Source organism: Saccostrea echinata, unplaced genomic scaffold (assembly GCF_033153115.1).
Source record: "Saccostrea echinata isolate AGI-Se365-2 ecotype Australia unplaced genomic scaffold, CSIRO_AGI_Sech_v1 ptg000012l, whole genome shotgun sequence".
Lineage (NCBI taxonomy): Eukaryota > Metazoa > Mollusca > Bivalvia > Ostreida > Ostreidae > Saccostrea > Saccostrea echinata.
Window position 1 is genome coordinate 14619432 of NW_026889761.1, and position 18605 is coordinate 14638036.

The 18605-nt window shown below is 35.4% G+C and overlaps 1 protein-coding gene across 1 annotated transcript in view; it reads right to left on the minus strand.

Annotated features, from left to right (window-relative positions):
* LOC133185407 (tyrosine-protein phosphatase 10D-like) overlaps positions 1-18605 on the minus strand; it is a 60990-nt gene that overhangs the window by 14476 nt on the left and 27909 nt on the right. Inside the window, exons 10-15 of the mRNA XM_061320589.1 lie at positions 17394-17564; positions 17144-17284; positions 8859-8989; positions 8563-8670; positions 7699-7774; positions 3345-3453 (exon numbers count right to left, since the gene is read on the minus strand). Of these exons, the coding sequence (XP_061176573.1) occupies positions 3345-3453; positions 7699-7774; positions 8563-8670; positions 8859-8989; positions 17144-17284; positions 17394-17564 (736 nt within the window). The remainder of the gene's footprint in view (positions 1-3344; positions 3454-7698; positions 7775-8562; positions 8671-8858; positions 8990-17143; positions 17285-17393; positions 17565-18605) is intronic.

The following is an 18605-nucleotide window of genomic DNA, read 5'->3' on the forward strand; positions in this document are numbered from 1 at the left end:
TGCAGGAATACACCTTTTATCAAAAATAACATCAAAGACCAAATTAAACAAACAATACATTTTGCCAATGACAAAACAGTGTATATACTGTAGGAAAAAGAAACGCACGGTTAACATTTTAGGTGATTTCATGTTTTATTTTTGAATGATTTTTTCCCAATATGGTTATTTAACTTTTCAGTGCATCTTTAATCAACAAGTCAATCTAATCAACTAGTTACCAAGATCTCAACAGATTTTGAATGAGAAATCATGAGTAATAGAAAATCCTTTGACGGTAACCCCAAAGTTAAATTGAAAGACTCTTTATTATCTCCTATGCTCCTTCGCGCTTCCATCACAGCCTTGATTCTTCTGTTCAAGGAGTTCATCGGTGCATTTATCCTTCTCATGGGGATATTATACCACTCATCCAACAAGTCATCCGCTTCGTGATGTAGAGACCTTGCGCCGCATCAAACCTAAGACGTACACATTAGGCAGTGACTGTCTCTTAGCCAAGCAACTGACACTTGAAGTGAAAGTCATGGGTCTTTCGGATCAGAACTCCAAAACCGAGGTTCTGTGTCACTGTATGCATTAGAACGACAAAGTACTCTCACTGCTCAATGGCCTTGAGTGTCGAGTATATACAGTAATCAAAATATGAAGTCCTTCACCTGTTTATGGTGAAGTCTTTGTTTTATCTGCTCCACATTTGGATTGTTAAATGGATTTTTGAGCTTGATTACTGTTCTTTATCTTATTATTCATTATCTTCATTTATTATATACCTAACTGTTTTCACCCAGTTTTACTGTTGAATTTATGCAATCACGTGACGGTGTGATCCGACGTTCCGGATCACCACACTGTGGTTTTCTGAGTCCATATCACCCCTCTCTGAAACTGATGACGTAGTACACAGATAAATGACGTTTTTATTCTGGCGCATCAAAAAGTTCCTTGACAAAATGGTTTGTTTAATGGATAAAAATTATGTAATTGATCCAAAAAGTTTCCTTTTATTATATTTTGCTAGTTGTATAGGGGTATATAATAAATTTATCATTATAACAGTAACTTGATCCGAAGAGCCGTATCACGTCTCGTTGACAGGCGCGGATCATCAGATCAAACTCGACGCTTCGCGTCTCGTTTGATCTGATGATCCGCGCCTGTCAACTTGACGTGATACGGCTCTTCGGATCAAGTTACTGTTATAATAATATATATATCTCTCTATAGGAGTGTAAAATCCTAGAATGGGACGTGAAACAACAATCAATCATTGCAACAAGACAGTTGTTAGTTTTCCAGATTACAAAGGGCATCCAACACCTCTTACCATACTGTACAGAGACTCCCACAAATGTTCCTGTGGGGACAAATGAGAACTGTATGGAGGCTAGTCGAGTGTGTTAATGTGATTGTTTCAATTACGTCTTGACAAACTCTGGATACCGGGATCCGGGGGTTTTCATGCAGGAAAATATACTATCTGCACGATTAAGACGAAAACCAGGTAAAAATGACAAACTCGATATAGTCCAATTTTGAGGGAGCGTCGTTACGTGCAGACGCCCCCGTCGAGGTCGGTCGACTACCCTTCCAGTTTCTCTCAAATCATAGATGAGACGCCCTCAGAGAGAACTACACAACACGGATAAGGTTTTATGCATTACATATTTGATTTGTTGATTGGAAAAGACTCTTTAAATAAAATCCTCTTTTGCCTTTGTATAAATGTAGAGATTTTATTTATTGATTCGTAAATATTTTACTTATCATATGTCAAGGAGAAAAATTGATTGCAATGTATGGCAATCTGAAACGCGTAAAATTTGCAAGAAAGAACAGACCGACCTATATATACTTTACATACAATTTATGTATATTGATATAATTTGTGGTCATGAATTTTTCTCCTTGCTACGAATTCAATTTTCTTAGCCATGATTAATGGGTACCATCATATTTGACCTTTTGACCTTGGAGTTTAACCCACTTTTGCAAAATTTTATTAGACTTTAACCTTGGCCATAACTTTTCAACACTTGAAGCTTGGGCTTTCAATCTTCACAAGTGTATTTCTTGTGAGAAGGTATTTCTTTGAATACCAACATCTTTGACCTTTTGACCTTGACCTTGGAGTTTGACCTACTGTTCAAAAAAATTTAACCTTGGCTATAACATTTAAACATTTTGAGCTAGGTCTTTCAGACATTGCATGTGTACTTTTATTGACAAGACCTTTTTTTGCATACCAACAGCTTTGACCTTTTGACCTTGACCTTGGAGTTTGACCTTCTTCAATTTTGAAAAATTTTAAGCTTGGCCATAATTTTTGAACAGTTAGTGCTAGCGTTTTCATACTTCACATATGCTTTCCTTGTGACAAGACCTTTCTTAAGATACCAACAACTTTGACCTTTTGACCTTGACCTTGGAGTTTGACATGCTTTTGAAAAAAAAACTTTAACATTGGCCATAACTTTTGAACAGCTGGTGTTAGAGCTTTCATACTTCACATATGCATTCCTTTTGACAAGACCTTCCTTTAAATACCAACAACTCTGACCCTTTGACCTTGACCTTGAAGTTTGACCTACTTTTGAAAAGCTTTAGCCTTGGCCATAACTTTTGAACAGTTGATGTTAGGGCTTTCATACCATGTATATTCCTTTTGACAAGACCTTCCTTTGGATACCAACAATTTTGGCATTTACCTTGACCTTCGAGTTTGACCGACTTTTAAAAAATTTTAACATTGGCCATAACATTTGAACGTTTGGTTCTAGGGCTTTCACATTTTATGATCATATGTATCACTTGTGACAAGAACTTCCCTTGGGCACCATTTGACCTTGACCTTGCCTATTCCTCGAGACAAGACATTTCCGTGGGTACCAACATTTCTGATTTCTTGACCTGGGGTTTGCATTTAAGAAACTTTAACCTTCGCCATAAACTGCCACAGGGGGGCATCAGTGTTTCACAAACACATCTTGTTCATTTCTCTAGCGAGATGGATTTTGAGGTTCATATATTTGCAGTAATTAACTCTAAATTCAATTTCTCAAATTTAAAGTTACAAATTTGACTGCTTATATAGGCGATTTTAAGTGAACGCTCATACTATTGTTTACGTCGATGTCTTTGGATCTATGATCTTCTTTCATTATTTTTAAGTATAACATTCCTCACAATTCATCCAAACTGTTTTATCATCCCTCATCAAAGAATAAAAGCAGCATTTAGGACTTTTGACTATTAATTTGTAAATTCTACAATTTATTAACATACAATTGTAGAAGCTGTACAATCCTACTTTAGTACATGAATGGCATTATTCTCGTACTTACATTTCACGGACTTTCTTCCTATACACGTAGATAATAACCACTAGACAGATGCCTAGCAATATAAGAAATGCTATGACGATCACTGCTATCACAGGTCCATTATCCGCAGCTGTAACGAAAACAATAGAAATTTAAAGTCCAAAATCTGAAATAGCAAAGATCATCAGCTAGGCCTATACCTTTACTATAATTCATAAATTGCAGTGGCACATCACTTTAGGCCCCGAAGCCACGAACGTCTTAAGCCGAACTCAAGGGCTGTATATATTTTTCTTAAATCTAAGAATTTTTTTTCTCAAATCGCTGAGTTGAACTAAATAAAGTGTGCCACGAAACTTAAATCTTATACTCAATGAGAGATTTTTCTTGAATTTTTCTCAGAATATCTGAGATTGCTGACTAGCTGTCTCAGAAGTCAACTAAAGTCCAATATGGCTGCCAAGAGAGTGCTCCTTTGGAACATGATGAGGACTCCTAGACTAACTGTTCAATCCTTAGGAAGTTTCGTCTGAAGTTAAAAGATTTTTCAGCGATATCGCTTTAGATCCGCCATAATATTTTTCATGTGCGGGGTTGATCTCTGAAAACCTAAGCCACAAAACACAGAGAAGTTTTCCCTTGCCACCACTTTCTAAGTTCTTGTAGTTCTACTCTTCGATGCATGAGGTTCCTTCTACCGGCAGTGAACATCGAACTAATTGGCAACTCTTTCCATTTCCAAATCAGCTGTTCGTGCAAAGGAGTCTGACATTTTTATCGTAAAAAGTACCGGAAAAAATTTTCCAACCTCTATTGAAAAATATCAGGATGGCAACGAGTTTTGGGGGACCCACATAAAATATATATTTGGATTTAGCCCGAAAAGTTTCGCGACTAATTCAGCAGTCGGAGTGTGTGAGCTATATATTCAAATAAAAATTTCCAATCTGCCTGACGACTACGAGCCATGTCTGGCCTTTTTTCCACCTTGTCAGCTCATCTCTGACTCCATGCAACTCAACCGGAAGAGAATTATGCAGTGAATATTGGAGAAATCTATGGGTTTTTTTTCAACAAAAGAATCCATTACCAGGATGCTAAATCGAGCTGTTTGGACATCTTGGATCATTATTTTGCTTACTGGTCTTTTCGATCATTTAAATTTGGCGCCTTGTAAAAATATGGATTGCATATTGCACCCAAAAAAAAAAATAGTTTGTCTACTTTGATGGCTTGTGATGCAACGTTTTGTTTCGTAACTGAGAAGCAAAATGTCTGGAGGTGTACATGACTCCCGTGTTTTCAAATTAACGAACTCTCTCATGCCAGATTATTTGAGACTGGTATTCTGAAATATATACTTAAAAACGAGCTCATTGAATTAATCTCACAGTTTATTATTTTCTATTTTGTGAATAAATATCACGCATACCAATTTTTTTTTTATCAGGTGTCCGTACAGGACTTATACAAGTAGGAAATTCAGTTTATGCATTGAAAAAATATAACATGTGTATAGTTAATTCCTTACCTGGCTCTATCAAACAAAGCTGAGGAGAATAAATACATTGCTCTTTGTCGCAAAGGGTAACAGAAAAGAGCAGGCTTTTTTGTTATTGGATTTGGTTGTTTCTCCCCAATTTTTTCGCTTTGTTGGTTTCAGATATATTCTACATATAAACATTGTATGCATTTACGTGCCCCCCAGCGTCAAACCTTGAGTCTACAGCTTGTAATCAGGGTCCACCCTCCAAGGAATTTAGCATAGTTTCACTGCAGTTGCTGATATGGGGCCATTTGGGCTGATGTAACACATGGTTTTGGATTTTAGTATGTAATATTCTATATGTATTAAGTGTCTACATATCTAATATTACATTGTTTCTATGATTAAAACAAACTTCCGATCGAGTTTATTATTTTTTTTATTTTCCTTGATTTGATTGCATATTTCGTCGATTAATGTACAGGCTTTCGTAATGCAAGTATTTAAGTAAATTATGTACATGTAGTACCTTAATTCATTCCAACCTGTTAGAGAATGCAGGTTTTCAGCTCAATATGTTATATTTCATGCAACATAATTTTTACGCAAACTCCCATTTTCTTTTTAAAATCATAACGCTGTAATCCTCATCAATATTATCTTAATGACACACAATTTTCACCATTTATCAATACCAGTTCTTGAACTTTCTTATATACAAGATATCCACCTCGTAATAACTTATTATAGTTTTTTTTTTTTCATTTTTAAAACATATTGCTTTTGTCAAATGGACAGTAAGGAATACTCATTCCCTGCCCTCTTTCCATGCCTTTTCTTTCTCTCTCTCTTTTATTGTTGGCTAGACTAGACCTTTCAAAATTTTCAAAAATGTGTCGCTTCTTTTTCGACAATTTCTCCATGAGTATACGGACGACGTAACGTCATCAAAGAAAAATATGACGTCATTATCGGCCACTGCTATATGTGGCTGGGTTAGAAAGTGCACAATGGGAAGTATTTATATTTGCTGTGTTTTTCTACTAAGCCAACTGTGAAATTGATTTGAAAGTCATTTTTGTGTATACTCACGCGTAGAAATATACACGGTGAAACTCGCGCTAAAGTGACGTCACAATGAGGCTACAGAGACGTTAATAAAATGTAACGATATAGGACAGCAAGAAATTCAAATACTGAGTATATTATTGGTGCTTTCAAACTTGTAAAATGTAAATATAAGGAATGTTTTTAAGCTTAGTGTGAATTATTGGTGTGTAAATCACACAGACTTGCACGTAGGCATATTTTTCGTGAAGCGCTAGCGCGCTTCATGAAATATGCCTACGTGACAAGTCTGTGTGATTTACACACCAATAATTCACACAAAACTTAAAAACATTCCTTAAATAAGGGGTTATTTTTTCGATAGTATAATTCCTTATTGATAGCACGCATCAAGTTATAAATAAATAATTTTTAAAAAGATTTATATTATGTCCCAATCATTAATTGTTCTTATTGCATTTCTACATTTCAGCTTTTTGTCAATTTTAATCAGATTTTCCAATTAGCCATTTCACGATAACTGCAGTACTTACTACATGTACTCTTTTGCAGGCAAATTAATAACGTTTGGCTGAGTTTTTGCTGGCAGATAATTAAATGACGTATTTCAAACAATTGCTTTTACGTCATATTTCACCAAAATATATCATTTTGCCCTGCAAAATAACAGTACCGCAGTTATCGTGAAACAGTCAATTTCTTTTCACAAGAAGTGCCCCCCAGCATGGAAGTGTATAATGCATAAAAGCAACTCGACATGATCGCAATTTCCGAATAAATTAGGTAAATTTGGTACTGAAGTTTGTTTTGAACTTGCTACAGGTGAAAATGACAAAAGAATAATTTTTCAATACTTCACATTTATCGTGATATCCATCATCGCGCCTGCAGAAATCATCGGCATTAGCCCGTGACAAAGATCCAGGGTATTATGATCAGCACGTGGAAGGTTTGCAGTTATTTTACACTTTGCAACAACTTATTATCTTGTAATTTCATGTTAAGATGCAGAAAAGCATATATGCAACGGAAAGATGGAAAGAGAAAGGTGTTAAAGGTCTTCCTATTTTATGCATTGTGTTTAGGCCGCTTATAACATTAAAACAGTTTGAGTTTTACCTAGAAATTTGTTACTCTGATGAGTTGAGTTTACTAAACGTTCGTGGCAGACTTTTTTGAGTTGAAACTCAGCAAAGTAAAATAAAGTTTACTCTTCTCAGATTTGAGTAAAATTAAAAGTTCGTGGTTTCGGGGCAGGACCTTCGAAACACTTGGGCAAAAGTTTTTGGAAGTTAAGATCGGGTACCACATAATGTTATAAATATCAAATAGGGAACCTTAGCAAAATAATTATATCTTATGTAATGAGACTGTTATTACATTTAATATGAAGACTTTAATTTGTACAATTATTAGTATTTTTGTTTTCTGATAATTTTTACATTTGCAAAATATGTATAAAAATTATACATTAAGAAACCATTCCAAAAGTTTCAGCAATTAAGGTCTATTTACTATGTACATGTATGTTAGTTTTCCACACAAACAAGCATAAGGCCAACTTTAAAACAATGTTTGTCTGCCCTCTCCCGACTCAGGATGAAAAAAATGAGTCGTTAGGAAAGGGAGAATTTTTTTTTTTTTCAAAGAAAATGTCAAAATCAATGCTGAATTTTCAAAGTCTATTTTCCGGAATGCATAGAAAATTACTTCCTGCAGGTCAAAAAAAAAGTTTTGAGTCATATCTAGCCAGTCGGTCGGGAGAGGGCAACAAAACAATTTTTAAAGATGGCCTAACCATTATAATATTAAAATACTTACGACATTCCTCTGTACTGAATGCCTGTGATGAATATCTTATACCTTCTTGATCCTCACGGTCGCTCACAGCATATATCTAAAGAAAAGTGAGAACAGTGCTTTTCTACTTTCTGAATTTGTAAATAAGGTGAGAAAATGAAAACTATTCCAATAGTCTGTTGGAATTCCCATGGGTACCAATTACCAATTGTTAGTAGACCTTTTTGTATTCATATGAAGCAGAATTTATTCAAAATTTTATGCGTGAGAAAAAGAAATCTCTTGCTGTGGCCTTCAACTCGACATTAGCTATATCGACAACGTATTTTTTATTAACAATAGTTATTTCCATTCATAGGTCAACATGATATATCCCAGTGAGCTTGAAATAAAAGATACCAGAAAGTGTGACACATCTGTTCTTATTCGGATATTTTACTAGAAAAAGACGCTAATGGTAATCTAACCACAGAACAAAGCTTTATGATAAACGTGATAACTTTAACTTTTCAATTGTCAACTTCCCTTACTTATGCAGCAATATACCCTTGTCACCTGCATGTATGGGGTGTATATCTCTCAGCTGATACTAATTGTTAGGCCATTATTTTCACACTGAATCGTCGACAGATTTTTCCGTTATTTCCCGGTCATGACAAGGAGCACATGGCGGGTGTGACCGGTCGGCAGGGGATGCTCACTCCTCCATGGCACCTGATCCCACTTCTGATTTTTTGGAGGTCAGTGTTTGTTCTGCTCCCGATTTGTATTGTTTTAAAGGACTTTGAGTTTGAATAATGTTCGGTACCTCCATATTTCATTCACATCATAAACAATTTTTCATTCCTCATATATTTTCAAGAAGATTAATGATATCAAACTAACCGTTATAGAATACCGAGATTTTTCCCGTACTGTCAACAAAAATGAATACTCTCTGTTGGATCTGGACCAAAAATTTGGGTTAGGCACCGTGAACTGCCATTTTTCTCCCTGCAATTAAGTTTATTCCATGATCAATGCCTCATAGCTCTGTGATATTTATAACTATGCATTAAAAGATAACATAACAGTATTTACTGAAAAAACGTTACATTTATTTTAATAAATAAAATATATCTAGTTACAAAGACAAAAATTAACAGACGATCAGTCGATTTTAAGATTTATTTGAAACTTACGCCCAAAGAATTTTCAAATTCATATCCAGTTATTGGGCCATTTCGGGCCTCTACATTAGCTTCTTGCCAAGCAATCTGAACACTGTCACAACGCAAAATCTTTATTTTAAGATTCTGCGGTCTACCAAGTTCTGAAAATGATTGTTATATAGAATCTGTAATTTGTTTCAAAACTATTATTTGTATTTTGTAACCCTACTGGATAACCCTTGAAAAAGAATTTATTATTTATTGTTATTTCCTACCAGTTCAATTTCTCACTGAAAACGACATTCTGTAATGATGCGACTGTTTGATATATATATATATATATATATATATATATATATATATATATATATATATATATATATATATATATATATATATATATATATATAAGCACTAAAAATGACCAACGACACGAACAATAATAATTGTCAAATTTTCGGGACAACCTGTCCCTTCCTCAGGACAAAGAAAAAAGTTAAGAAGTCATAAAAACAAAGGAAATAGAGAAGCAAAAACAACTAGCACTACTACTAAACTACCAAACACTAAATATTTACAAGGTTACATGTTTAATTTGGAGTTTATAAACAGTTGTGAACAAAGAAATCCGGAGCGCTATGAATTGCGTCCGGTCTATCGGGTGTACTCGGTGAAGTGTGATTTACATAATTGAACGAATTAATTATCGCTAATTAATTACGGCCAACAGTAAATCGTACATTGTCTTATTCTCTCAAAATAGCGTAACTCTACATGATAAAAATAAATTAAAGAAAGATAATATGGAAGGACAATTTTGAAATATGAATTTGGATATATTATAAATTTGGAAATCGGAAAAAAGAAATAAACAAAAATGTGAGCTGTAAATATTTGGGTAGGTTGTTCCAGGATTATTAATACGAATTAACGGTAAAGTTTACGCTATATAGAGAGAATGAACTTGTTTGTTACAATTCGGGATTGGGTCTAGTTCACGTTCATCCTGGTGAAGTCATTAAGTTTGTTAATACCATTAGGGCGGAATGACTTCAGCCTGTGCATCCAGAACTTTTCCTTGCCTTTTCTCTGCGCGTCTGTCCATCTTGGATTATGGTCAATAACCACTACTGTCATGTCCTCCCATTTGTGACCTTCAAGGTTGAAATGTTCCCCAACGGGTTCATTGAGTTTTTTGGTCCTAATGGTAGAACGGTGATTATTGACTCTCCTGCGGAGATCTCCTGTTTCACCAACATACTGTTTGGAGCAAACTTTGCAGCTGATGAGATAAATGCAGTTGTCTGTTTGACAGGACAAATTCCCTAGTATTTTGTAGCTGCGGCCTGTAACGGGGCTGTTAAAACTGTCTGTGTCAGAGCTGTACTTACAGAGAAGACATCTTCTGTCAGAGCAAGTTTTAAAGCCCCCGTTAGGTAATGGATTGTCCAATCTGGTTCTTACTACCATGTCCTTCAGGTTCCTCGGGCGCCTGTATGCAGCCAATGGGGGCTCCTTAAAGACCTCTGCCATTCGTTTATTTGAGTGGAGAATTGGCAGATTCTTTTGAAGGATACCGCTGAGGTTCTTAAGGACGGGATGGTATGTGGTTACCAGAGGGACCCTGCCGCTATTGTCTTTTTCCTTGTAGCGTAATAGGTTTTGCCTGTCATGTCCCGCCATCTCATCAATAGCAGTTTGTACGGTGCGGGCATTGTAGCCTCTCTTGCATAAGTGGGACTTAAGGAGACCGCTTTGTTCTTGATATAAGGCAGGGGATGAACAGATGCGCCGAATTCTGGTGGCTAGACCCTTAGGCACACCCTTAAATGTGTGTGGGGGATGACAGCTAGTTGGCATAAGATACAGATGGGAATCTGTGGGTTTCGTGTGGAGACTGAACTCGATTTCACCATCAGTCAGGGTAGATGTAGTATCTAGGAATATGTTTTTCGAATTAGATACGTCTACTGTAAATTTGATAGACTGATGAAAGGTGTTGGCGAACGAAATGAATGCCTCGAGGCTCTCGCGACATTCCACCCACTTCATCTCTATATCGTCAATGAAACGCAACCAGCTAAGGGGCCTAAATGGTGCTTGAAAGAGCAAGTTGCGTTCCAGTCTGCCCATGAAAATATTGGCATAAGATGGTGCCATTTTCGTACCCATAGCAGTGCCATTAACCTGCAGGTAATGTTCTCCATTAAACATGAAGTTGTTATACTTGAGAACATGTTCAAGGAGCTTGGCAAGGGACTCGGTAGAAGGAATTTGTATGGATCTACTATCCCAGACTTCTCTACAGGCTTCGATACCCTCATCGTGCGGAATATTGGTGTACAAAGATGTGACGTCCATAGTCACGAGAAGGGTATGATCTGGAAGGCCAGTAGAGGGCGTCTTGTTGATGTAGTCCGTGGTGTCCTTGAGATAGGATGGCAAATTCTCTACGTGTGGACGGAGATGTAAATCGATGTATTCAGAAATTTTCTCCGTGGGGTGTCCAATAGCGCTAACTATAGGGCGACCTGGCATACCTTCTTTGTGTATCTTAGGAAGCAGATAAAATTGTCCTGGTCTACAGTCAATAGGATTGAGTGTCTCATAGACGTTGATACCAATCTCGTTTTTCTCAAACATTTCGTCAAGAGTTTTGGTGATGGCGGTGGAGAATTCTTTAGTGGGGTCAGAGTCCAGTTTCTTATAGAAACGTTCGTCTGAGAGTTGTCTATGGGCCTCCGCCATGTACGTCTCTTTGTCAAGCACTACTACTGTAGAGCCTTTGTCTGCTTTCTTGATTACAATGTCATCCCGATTCTTTAATGATTGTAAGGCGGATCTCTCTTCCTTACTCAAATTGTCGGGAGCCTTGTCTGGCATTGAAAGGAGTTTCTCTATGTCTGACTCCACGGCGTCAATATACGACTCAAGGGCTCCGCATTTGCCCGGTGCAGGTTCCCAGTCACTTTTTGGCCGATAGAGTTTGTGTTCCTCTAGCTCGTGCAATTGTGGCTGAGAAGAGTCATATGAGTCAACTTCGGAGTTTTTTCTAGAAAAATGCTCCTTCAACCGAAGTCTCCGAAAGAAAGCTCGGGTGTCCTCTCTGACTTGTTTTTCGTCGACCTCATGTGGCGTGGGACAGAAATTTAGCCCCTTGGAAAGAAGTGAGGTCTCCGATTCGGAGAGAGGAACACTAGATCTATTGAGCACTGGGCAGACGTCAGGAGTTTGTGAGGGTCCGTCCCTCGCGATTGTCGTTAAGCGCTTGAAGCGTCTCGAGCGGGGTTTACGTGTTTTGTTAACTCGGACCTCTGATCGGTTGTTCCTGGTCTGTGGAACACTGTCTCGGAGAAATTTCTTTCTTTGAGTCTTGTTGAGTTCATTTGTTAGGGCCATATTATAGGTGTCAATAATATTATGGGCTTCATCAAGATCAGCTTGGGACATGCTATCAGTGAGGGATGATTCTAAGGAAGTGATATCACTCTCAAATTGTCCTAACTTGTGGATATCCCAAGAAAGACAGAGTGACATCAATTGTTTAGAACACCTCTTTGTAATATCTTCCCAACGTTCTTGAAAGCGTTTGGAGATCGGCCCTATGTTAGGCGTGAGATGAAGTGGGTGGAATGTCGCGAGAGCCTCGAGGCATTCATTTCGTTCGCCAACACCTTTCATCAGTCTATCAAATTTACAGTAGACGTATCTAATTCGAAAAACATATTCCTAGATACTACATCTACCCTGACTGATGGTGAAATCGAGTTCAGTCTCCACACGAAACCCACAGATTCCCATCTGTATCTTATGCCAACTAGCTGTCATCCCCCACACACATTTAAGGGTGTGCCTAAGGGTCTAGCCACCAGAATTCGACGCATCTGTTCATCCCCTGCCTTATATCAAGAACAAAGCGGTCTCCTTAAGTCCCACTTATGCAAGAGAGGCTACAATGCCCGCACCGTACAAACTGCTATTGATGAGATGGCGGGACATGACAGGCAAAACCTATTACGCTACAAGGAAAAAGACAATAGCGGCAGGGTCCCTCTGGTAACCACATACCATCCCGTCCTTAAGAACCTCAGCGGTATCCTTCAAAAGAATCTGCCAATTCTCCACTCAAATAAACGAATGGCAGAGGTCTTTAAGGAGCCCCCATTGGCTGCATACAGGCGCCCGAGGAACCTGAAGGACATGGTAGTAAGAACCAGATTGGACAATCCATTACCTAACGGGGGCTTTAAAACTTGCTCTGACAGAAGATGTCTTCTCTGTAAGTACAGCTCTGACACAGACAGTTTTAACAGCCCCGTTACAGGCCGCAGCTACAAAATACTAGGGAATTTGTCCTGTCAAACAGACAACTGCATTTATCTCATCAGCTGCAAAGTTTGCTCCAAACAGTATGTTGGTGAAACAGGAGATCTCCGCAGGAGAGTCAATAATCACCGTTCTACCATTAGGACCAAAAAACTCAATGAACCCGTTGGGGAACATTTCAACCTTGAAGGTCACAAATGGGAGGACATGACAGTAGTGGTTATTGACCATAATCCAAGATGGACAGACGCGCAGAGAAAAGGCAAGGAAAAGTTCTGGATGCACAGGCTGAAGTCATTCCGCCCTAATGGTATTAACAAACTTAATGACTTCACCAGGATGAACGTGAACTAGACCCAATCCCGAATTGTAACAAACAAGTTCATTCTCTCTATATAGCGTAAACTTTACCGTTAATTCGTATTAATAATCCTGGAACAACCTACCCAAATATTTACAGCTCACATTTTTGTTTATTTCTTTTTTCCGATTTCCAAATTTATAATATATCCAAATTCATATTTCAAAATTATCCTTCCATATTATCTTTCTTTAATTTATTTTTATCATGTAGAGTTACGCTATTTTGAGAGAATAAGACAATGTACGATTTACTGTTGGCCGTAATTAATTAGCGATAATTAATTCGTTCAATTATGTAAATCACACTTCACCGAGTACACCCGATAGACCGGACGCAATTCATAGCGCTCCGGATTTCTTTGTTCACAACTGTTTATAAACTCCAAATTAAACATGTAACCTTGTAAATATTTAGTGTTTGGTAGTTTAGTAGTAGTGCTAGTTGTTTTTGCTTCTCTATTTCCTTTGTTTTTATGACTTCTTAACTTTTTTCTTTGTCCTGAGGAAGGGACAGGTTGTCCCGAAAATTTGACAATTATTATTGTTCGTGTCGTTGGTCATTTTTAGTGCTTTATATAAATTTCCATCCGTGACCTTGTATCTACTTAGTAGATCCGACACTTCGGATATACAGTGTTGTTGGTTTTTAGTGCTTATATATATATATATATATATATATATATATATATATATATATATATATATATATATATATATATATCAAACACTCGAATCATTACAAAATGTCGTATATATATTAGGGATGGCAATCGAATACAGAATTGCTAATCGGTTAACTGCAAAACGTTCTGATCGATTAAACGGTTAATCGTATCAAACTACACATTTTCTTGAATTTATTTCACGTGCTCTATCCCTATGCACTATAAGTTTTAAAGTAGATGTAAGAGGTCAAAAACATTCTATCTGTCTTTATTCGTGATCAGAATACTACATGCATATAATTTTTATTTCAACGGACAAGAAAAAAATTCAGAAAACCATGAAACATGCCCGATATATCGTGGGTAATTTTCCAGAGCGGATGTCAGACAAGTTCATTCGGTTTGTTCCCGTTTTGCACACATTTGAATTTTATAGGTATTGAAAAAATGTGTGCAAAACGGGAATTTGTCCAAGTAAGATAATTACTTAATTGCTATAGCCTATACCATACATATGCATGTAGTTGTGAATTAGGAGAAAGAGAATCTACGGAAAGAATAGGAAGAAAAATGATTAAATTTTGCATTTGATATTTTGATTTATATTTGTAATTTCATAATAGGAAAAAAAAACTATGTTAAAACATTAAAAATATCAAAATATCAAAAATTACTAGTTAAATCTATAATTATATTCATATGATATCTCTTTTTCTGTGCTTATTAATCAAGATTGAATTCATTTACTCATTCATTATATCTTCATGAAATTAAAAAAAAAACAGGTTGAACTGCGATACACATGTAACGATATCTGTCTAAATTATCAACTTCATCTTCATTTGGGTTGAACAAATTAAATTTTAAAGATTATTCTTTTAAATATATATTACATGTATAATACATTGGTAAAATACAGGTAATTCCAGGTAAATCTCAGTTAGAGATCAGACTATAATTGTTGTCAAAACATATTTCACACCTATTGTTCTATATCTAATTATCAAATGTGTGCAAAACGGGAACACACCGTTCATTCTTCATTGTCACCATAATTAAAACTAAGTCTACACTGTATCACTTAATTTACAATGTTTGTTTCATAATTTAATTTGATAGATCTATAACTGAAAAAGATAAACATACCAATTTACCAACGGTGATTATTATCATTAAAGAATTACAGGACAGTCGTGGGTAAAGACATGTTTTAACAGTAATTAACACATCTCAGACTGACCTATCACCCCAAAATTTTAATCTGGTTAGCCATAATTACCTCCCAATCAGCCTAATAAATATATGAAAACGCTAAATTATTAACGTTTAAGTAGGAATTTCTTTTTTAGAATTGAATTTTAAGAAGACTGCCTTAAAAATTTATATATATTTTAATTAATTTTTTTTGACTAACCGATTACAGATTTTCTATCTGATTGCCATCTATCATGTTGTAAATTTTGAATTTACTGGGGGGGGGGGGGGGGGGTAAATGCAAAATTAACAACATGATAACAGTTATCATGTTGTAAATTTTGCATTTACCTCCCCCTAGTAAATTCAAAATTTACAACATGATACATCGTTCCGACCAAGTAATCGGTTAACCGGTTTGTTAGAAATTGTCATCAATAATATATATATATATATATATATATATATATATATATATATATATATATATATATATATATATATATATATATATATATTAATTACAGGAGATTTTTTCTCTTTACATGAATAATAATTTATCAGCTAAGGAGACATAGCGAGTTAAAAATCAGAAGATATTTTTTGATGATATTTATATCATTAATCCAAAACATTATATTAATAATATGAAGAAAACAGTTTTGAAAAAAATTAAGCTGCTGTTTAATGGAAGCTAAGAGTGCAGTATAATTGCCAGGAGAGAAAAAGACAAAAGTTGTATCTTCTGCATCTTTGTTTTTGTCTGTGTTAGCGTCACTGAATTTTATTTATGGTGAAAAAATCGTGAACAACATTGAATCGGAGTACGCAAAATGTATGAATATTTTTTGATAATCTTTCAAAGACTCTGTCAAAGTTTAAAGTCTAACCAGGGTTACTTGATTATGTTTCCTGCGCACTTTTGCAGTGAAGAAATATTTTCGTATTGGGCCAAACAATAATAATTTTTCGTCATAAAAGTGCAGTAGATAATTTAGGTTCTGAGACATATAATTTTATGAAAGCTAGTGACGAATAAGTAAAATATTATTGTTACTTTAATCTCTCTATAACAGAAGTATGAATGAAGATGATTCTATGCATAAGAAATACGGCTCGTTTCAAATTAATGTCTAAAAATCAATGAAGAGCTTGTTTTGAAGTTCTTTAACCACATCTACGTTTGCTTTTCACATAAAAGGACAGTTGCATTCAAGCTCTCCTCTCTCTAATAGTACTCTCATTGAAAATATTAACTTATCGGGTTAAGTATTTTCCAAAATGTGATTTATGAAAAAAAATAACGCTCTCTAACGTAATAAATAATGGAACAACACGAACAGCTTGCATTTCTCAAAGCTTTGATTCTACCTTCTATTTAAATTGTCATTTCAAGATAACACAAATATTCTACTCATACTAAGTATATTAATTCCCTTTAAATGCTTTACTTCACATTTTTCCTCTCTTATCAATGTTGCAGAACTTCAAGCTCTCCTCCCTCTCAGAATACTCCCATATATAATGCAAAGAAATTTACACAAGACCATGTTAATGTTGTTTAACAAGTCAAAAACTGTTTGATACAAATATTCGTGAGTGATTATAACTCTTTCATGTATATGTGAATTTCTTGAAATATACTGTAAATTATAAATTTGTAATTTCATTTAAGAATTTTTACATGCAGTGTGCGAAAGGTGAATACTTTGGAAACAAGACGTTGCTCTTAATCGTATACTAATACGTTTTTACTTATTTACTTACGTCCACGTGGAGGAGTTAGGAAGGAAAGTGATGAACCGCGTTTTGACTCTCCCGCTGAAGTTTTTGGTGTAATTGTGACACTGTAGTTGTAGTTATGGTAAAGTTGATTCCTAATCGCATATTCCGGCTGATAATATGGAACTAAATGTATTTAAAAAAAGAATTATCATAAAACCTGAAGTCATAAATGGTTATAATGCAGAGTTTTCAGATCAAACTCAAAAAAATAATAATATTGAAAGTATATTACCTTTGAGGTTTGACTTCTGCTCTAGTGTTAGACCTTTAATTTCATCTCTAAGTACTACAGAATACTCCAAGTCTTCTCCAGGGAATTCTGGAGGACTCCAGGTAATATTAAATACGCTGTTATCATAAGGGTAACTGACAACAATGGAACGATCATCTACAACTTCCGGTACTAAAAGATATAAACATGTATATAATTAAGGAGATTTTGATTCATTTGTAATCATATAGATAAGTCTCTGAGAAATTTATATGCTTTTGCTACAGTCAAATATCATGAACTATATGACTAAAACCTTTTATTCTATAACTGAATAATTCCTAGCTATTTAATAGTCTGACATTCTACATTGTAGAAATCAAACTTAGCTATGTTCACCTGCAGGAGACTTTCCAAGTAAATACAAGTTAATTTATTTGCATCCACCTTTCAGATGAACATAATATTAAATTCATTTTTTTTCTAAATTGCAATCGATTGCCAATCTTATTTGTGTTCCTTCAGTATTCCTCTAATATCCAATACCCATTTATTATATATGCACGAAAGTCCATTTGTGCCAATCTGTATATATATAATATATAAAGGAAAATCTATATGTATACGGCAAACCTCAGTATATAATGGATATCGGAATGTTAAAACAAAACCTCGAAATATATAAAGGAAATGCGAAATATGAAAAAACAAACCTCGACATATATAAAATATGTGAGAAATATAAAAAACCTCGAGATAAATATATATATATATAAACGGAAATGCGAAATATATACTGATATTGACCTAAGGAATGTTTAAACTGGCTACAGAAAAATAAAATGCATTCAGAGTACTTGTTTTTTAATGCCCAAAAAGATTCAGAGAGATGAAATATGCACAGTTAGTGTCGATTTGTAGTCAGGGTGTCAAAAGTCAGTCACGTCGAAAAGTGACGTTGATCATGTGTGGTAGAAATTGAACTCCAACAAGCTAAGTATTCTGGCATAATCAAGTGAGGATCTTTCCCCATATAAAGATCCATTTACAATATTATATGCATTGAAAACAGCTGCTCATGACATTGTAAATTCATATAAATAAGACGGGTTTAAGTCCTTACTTAACTCCAGGTAATCTCATCAAGATAAGTGTTTGAGGTAGAGAGAGCGGACATTAAGAAACAATAACGTTCAGCGGACGTTGACACAAAACGGCGACAGCGCCGGGTGA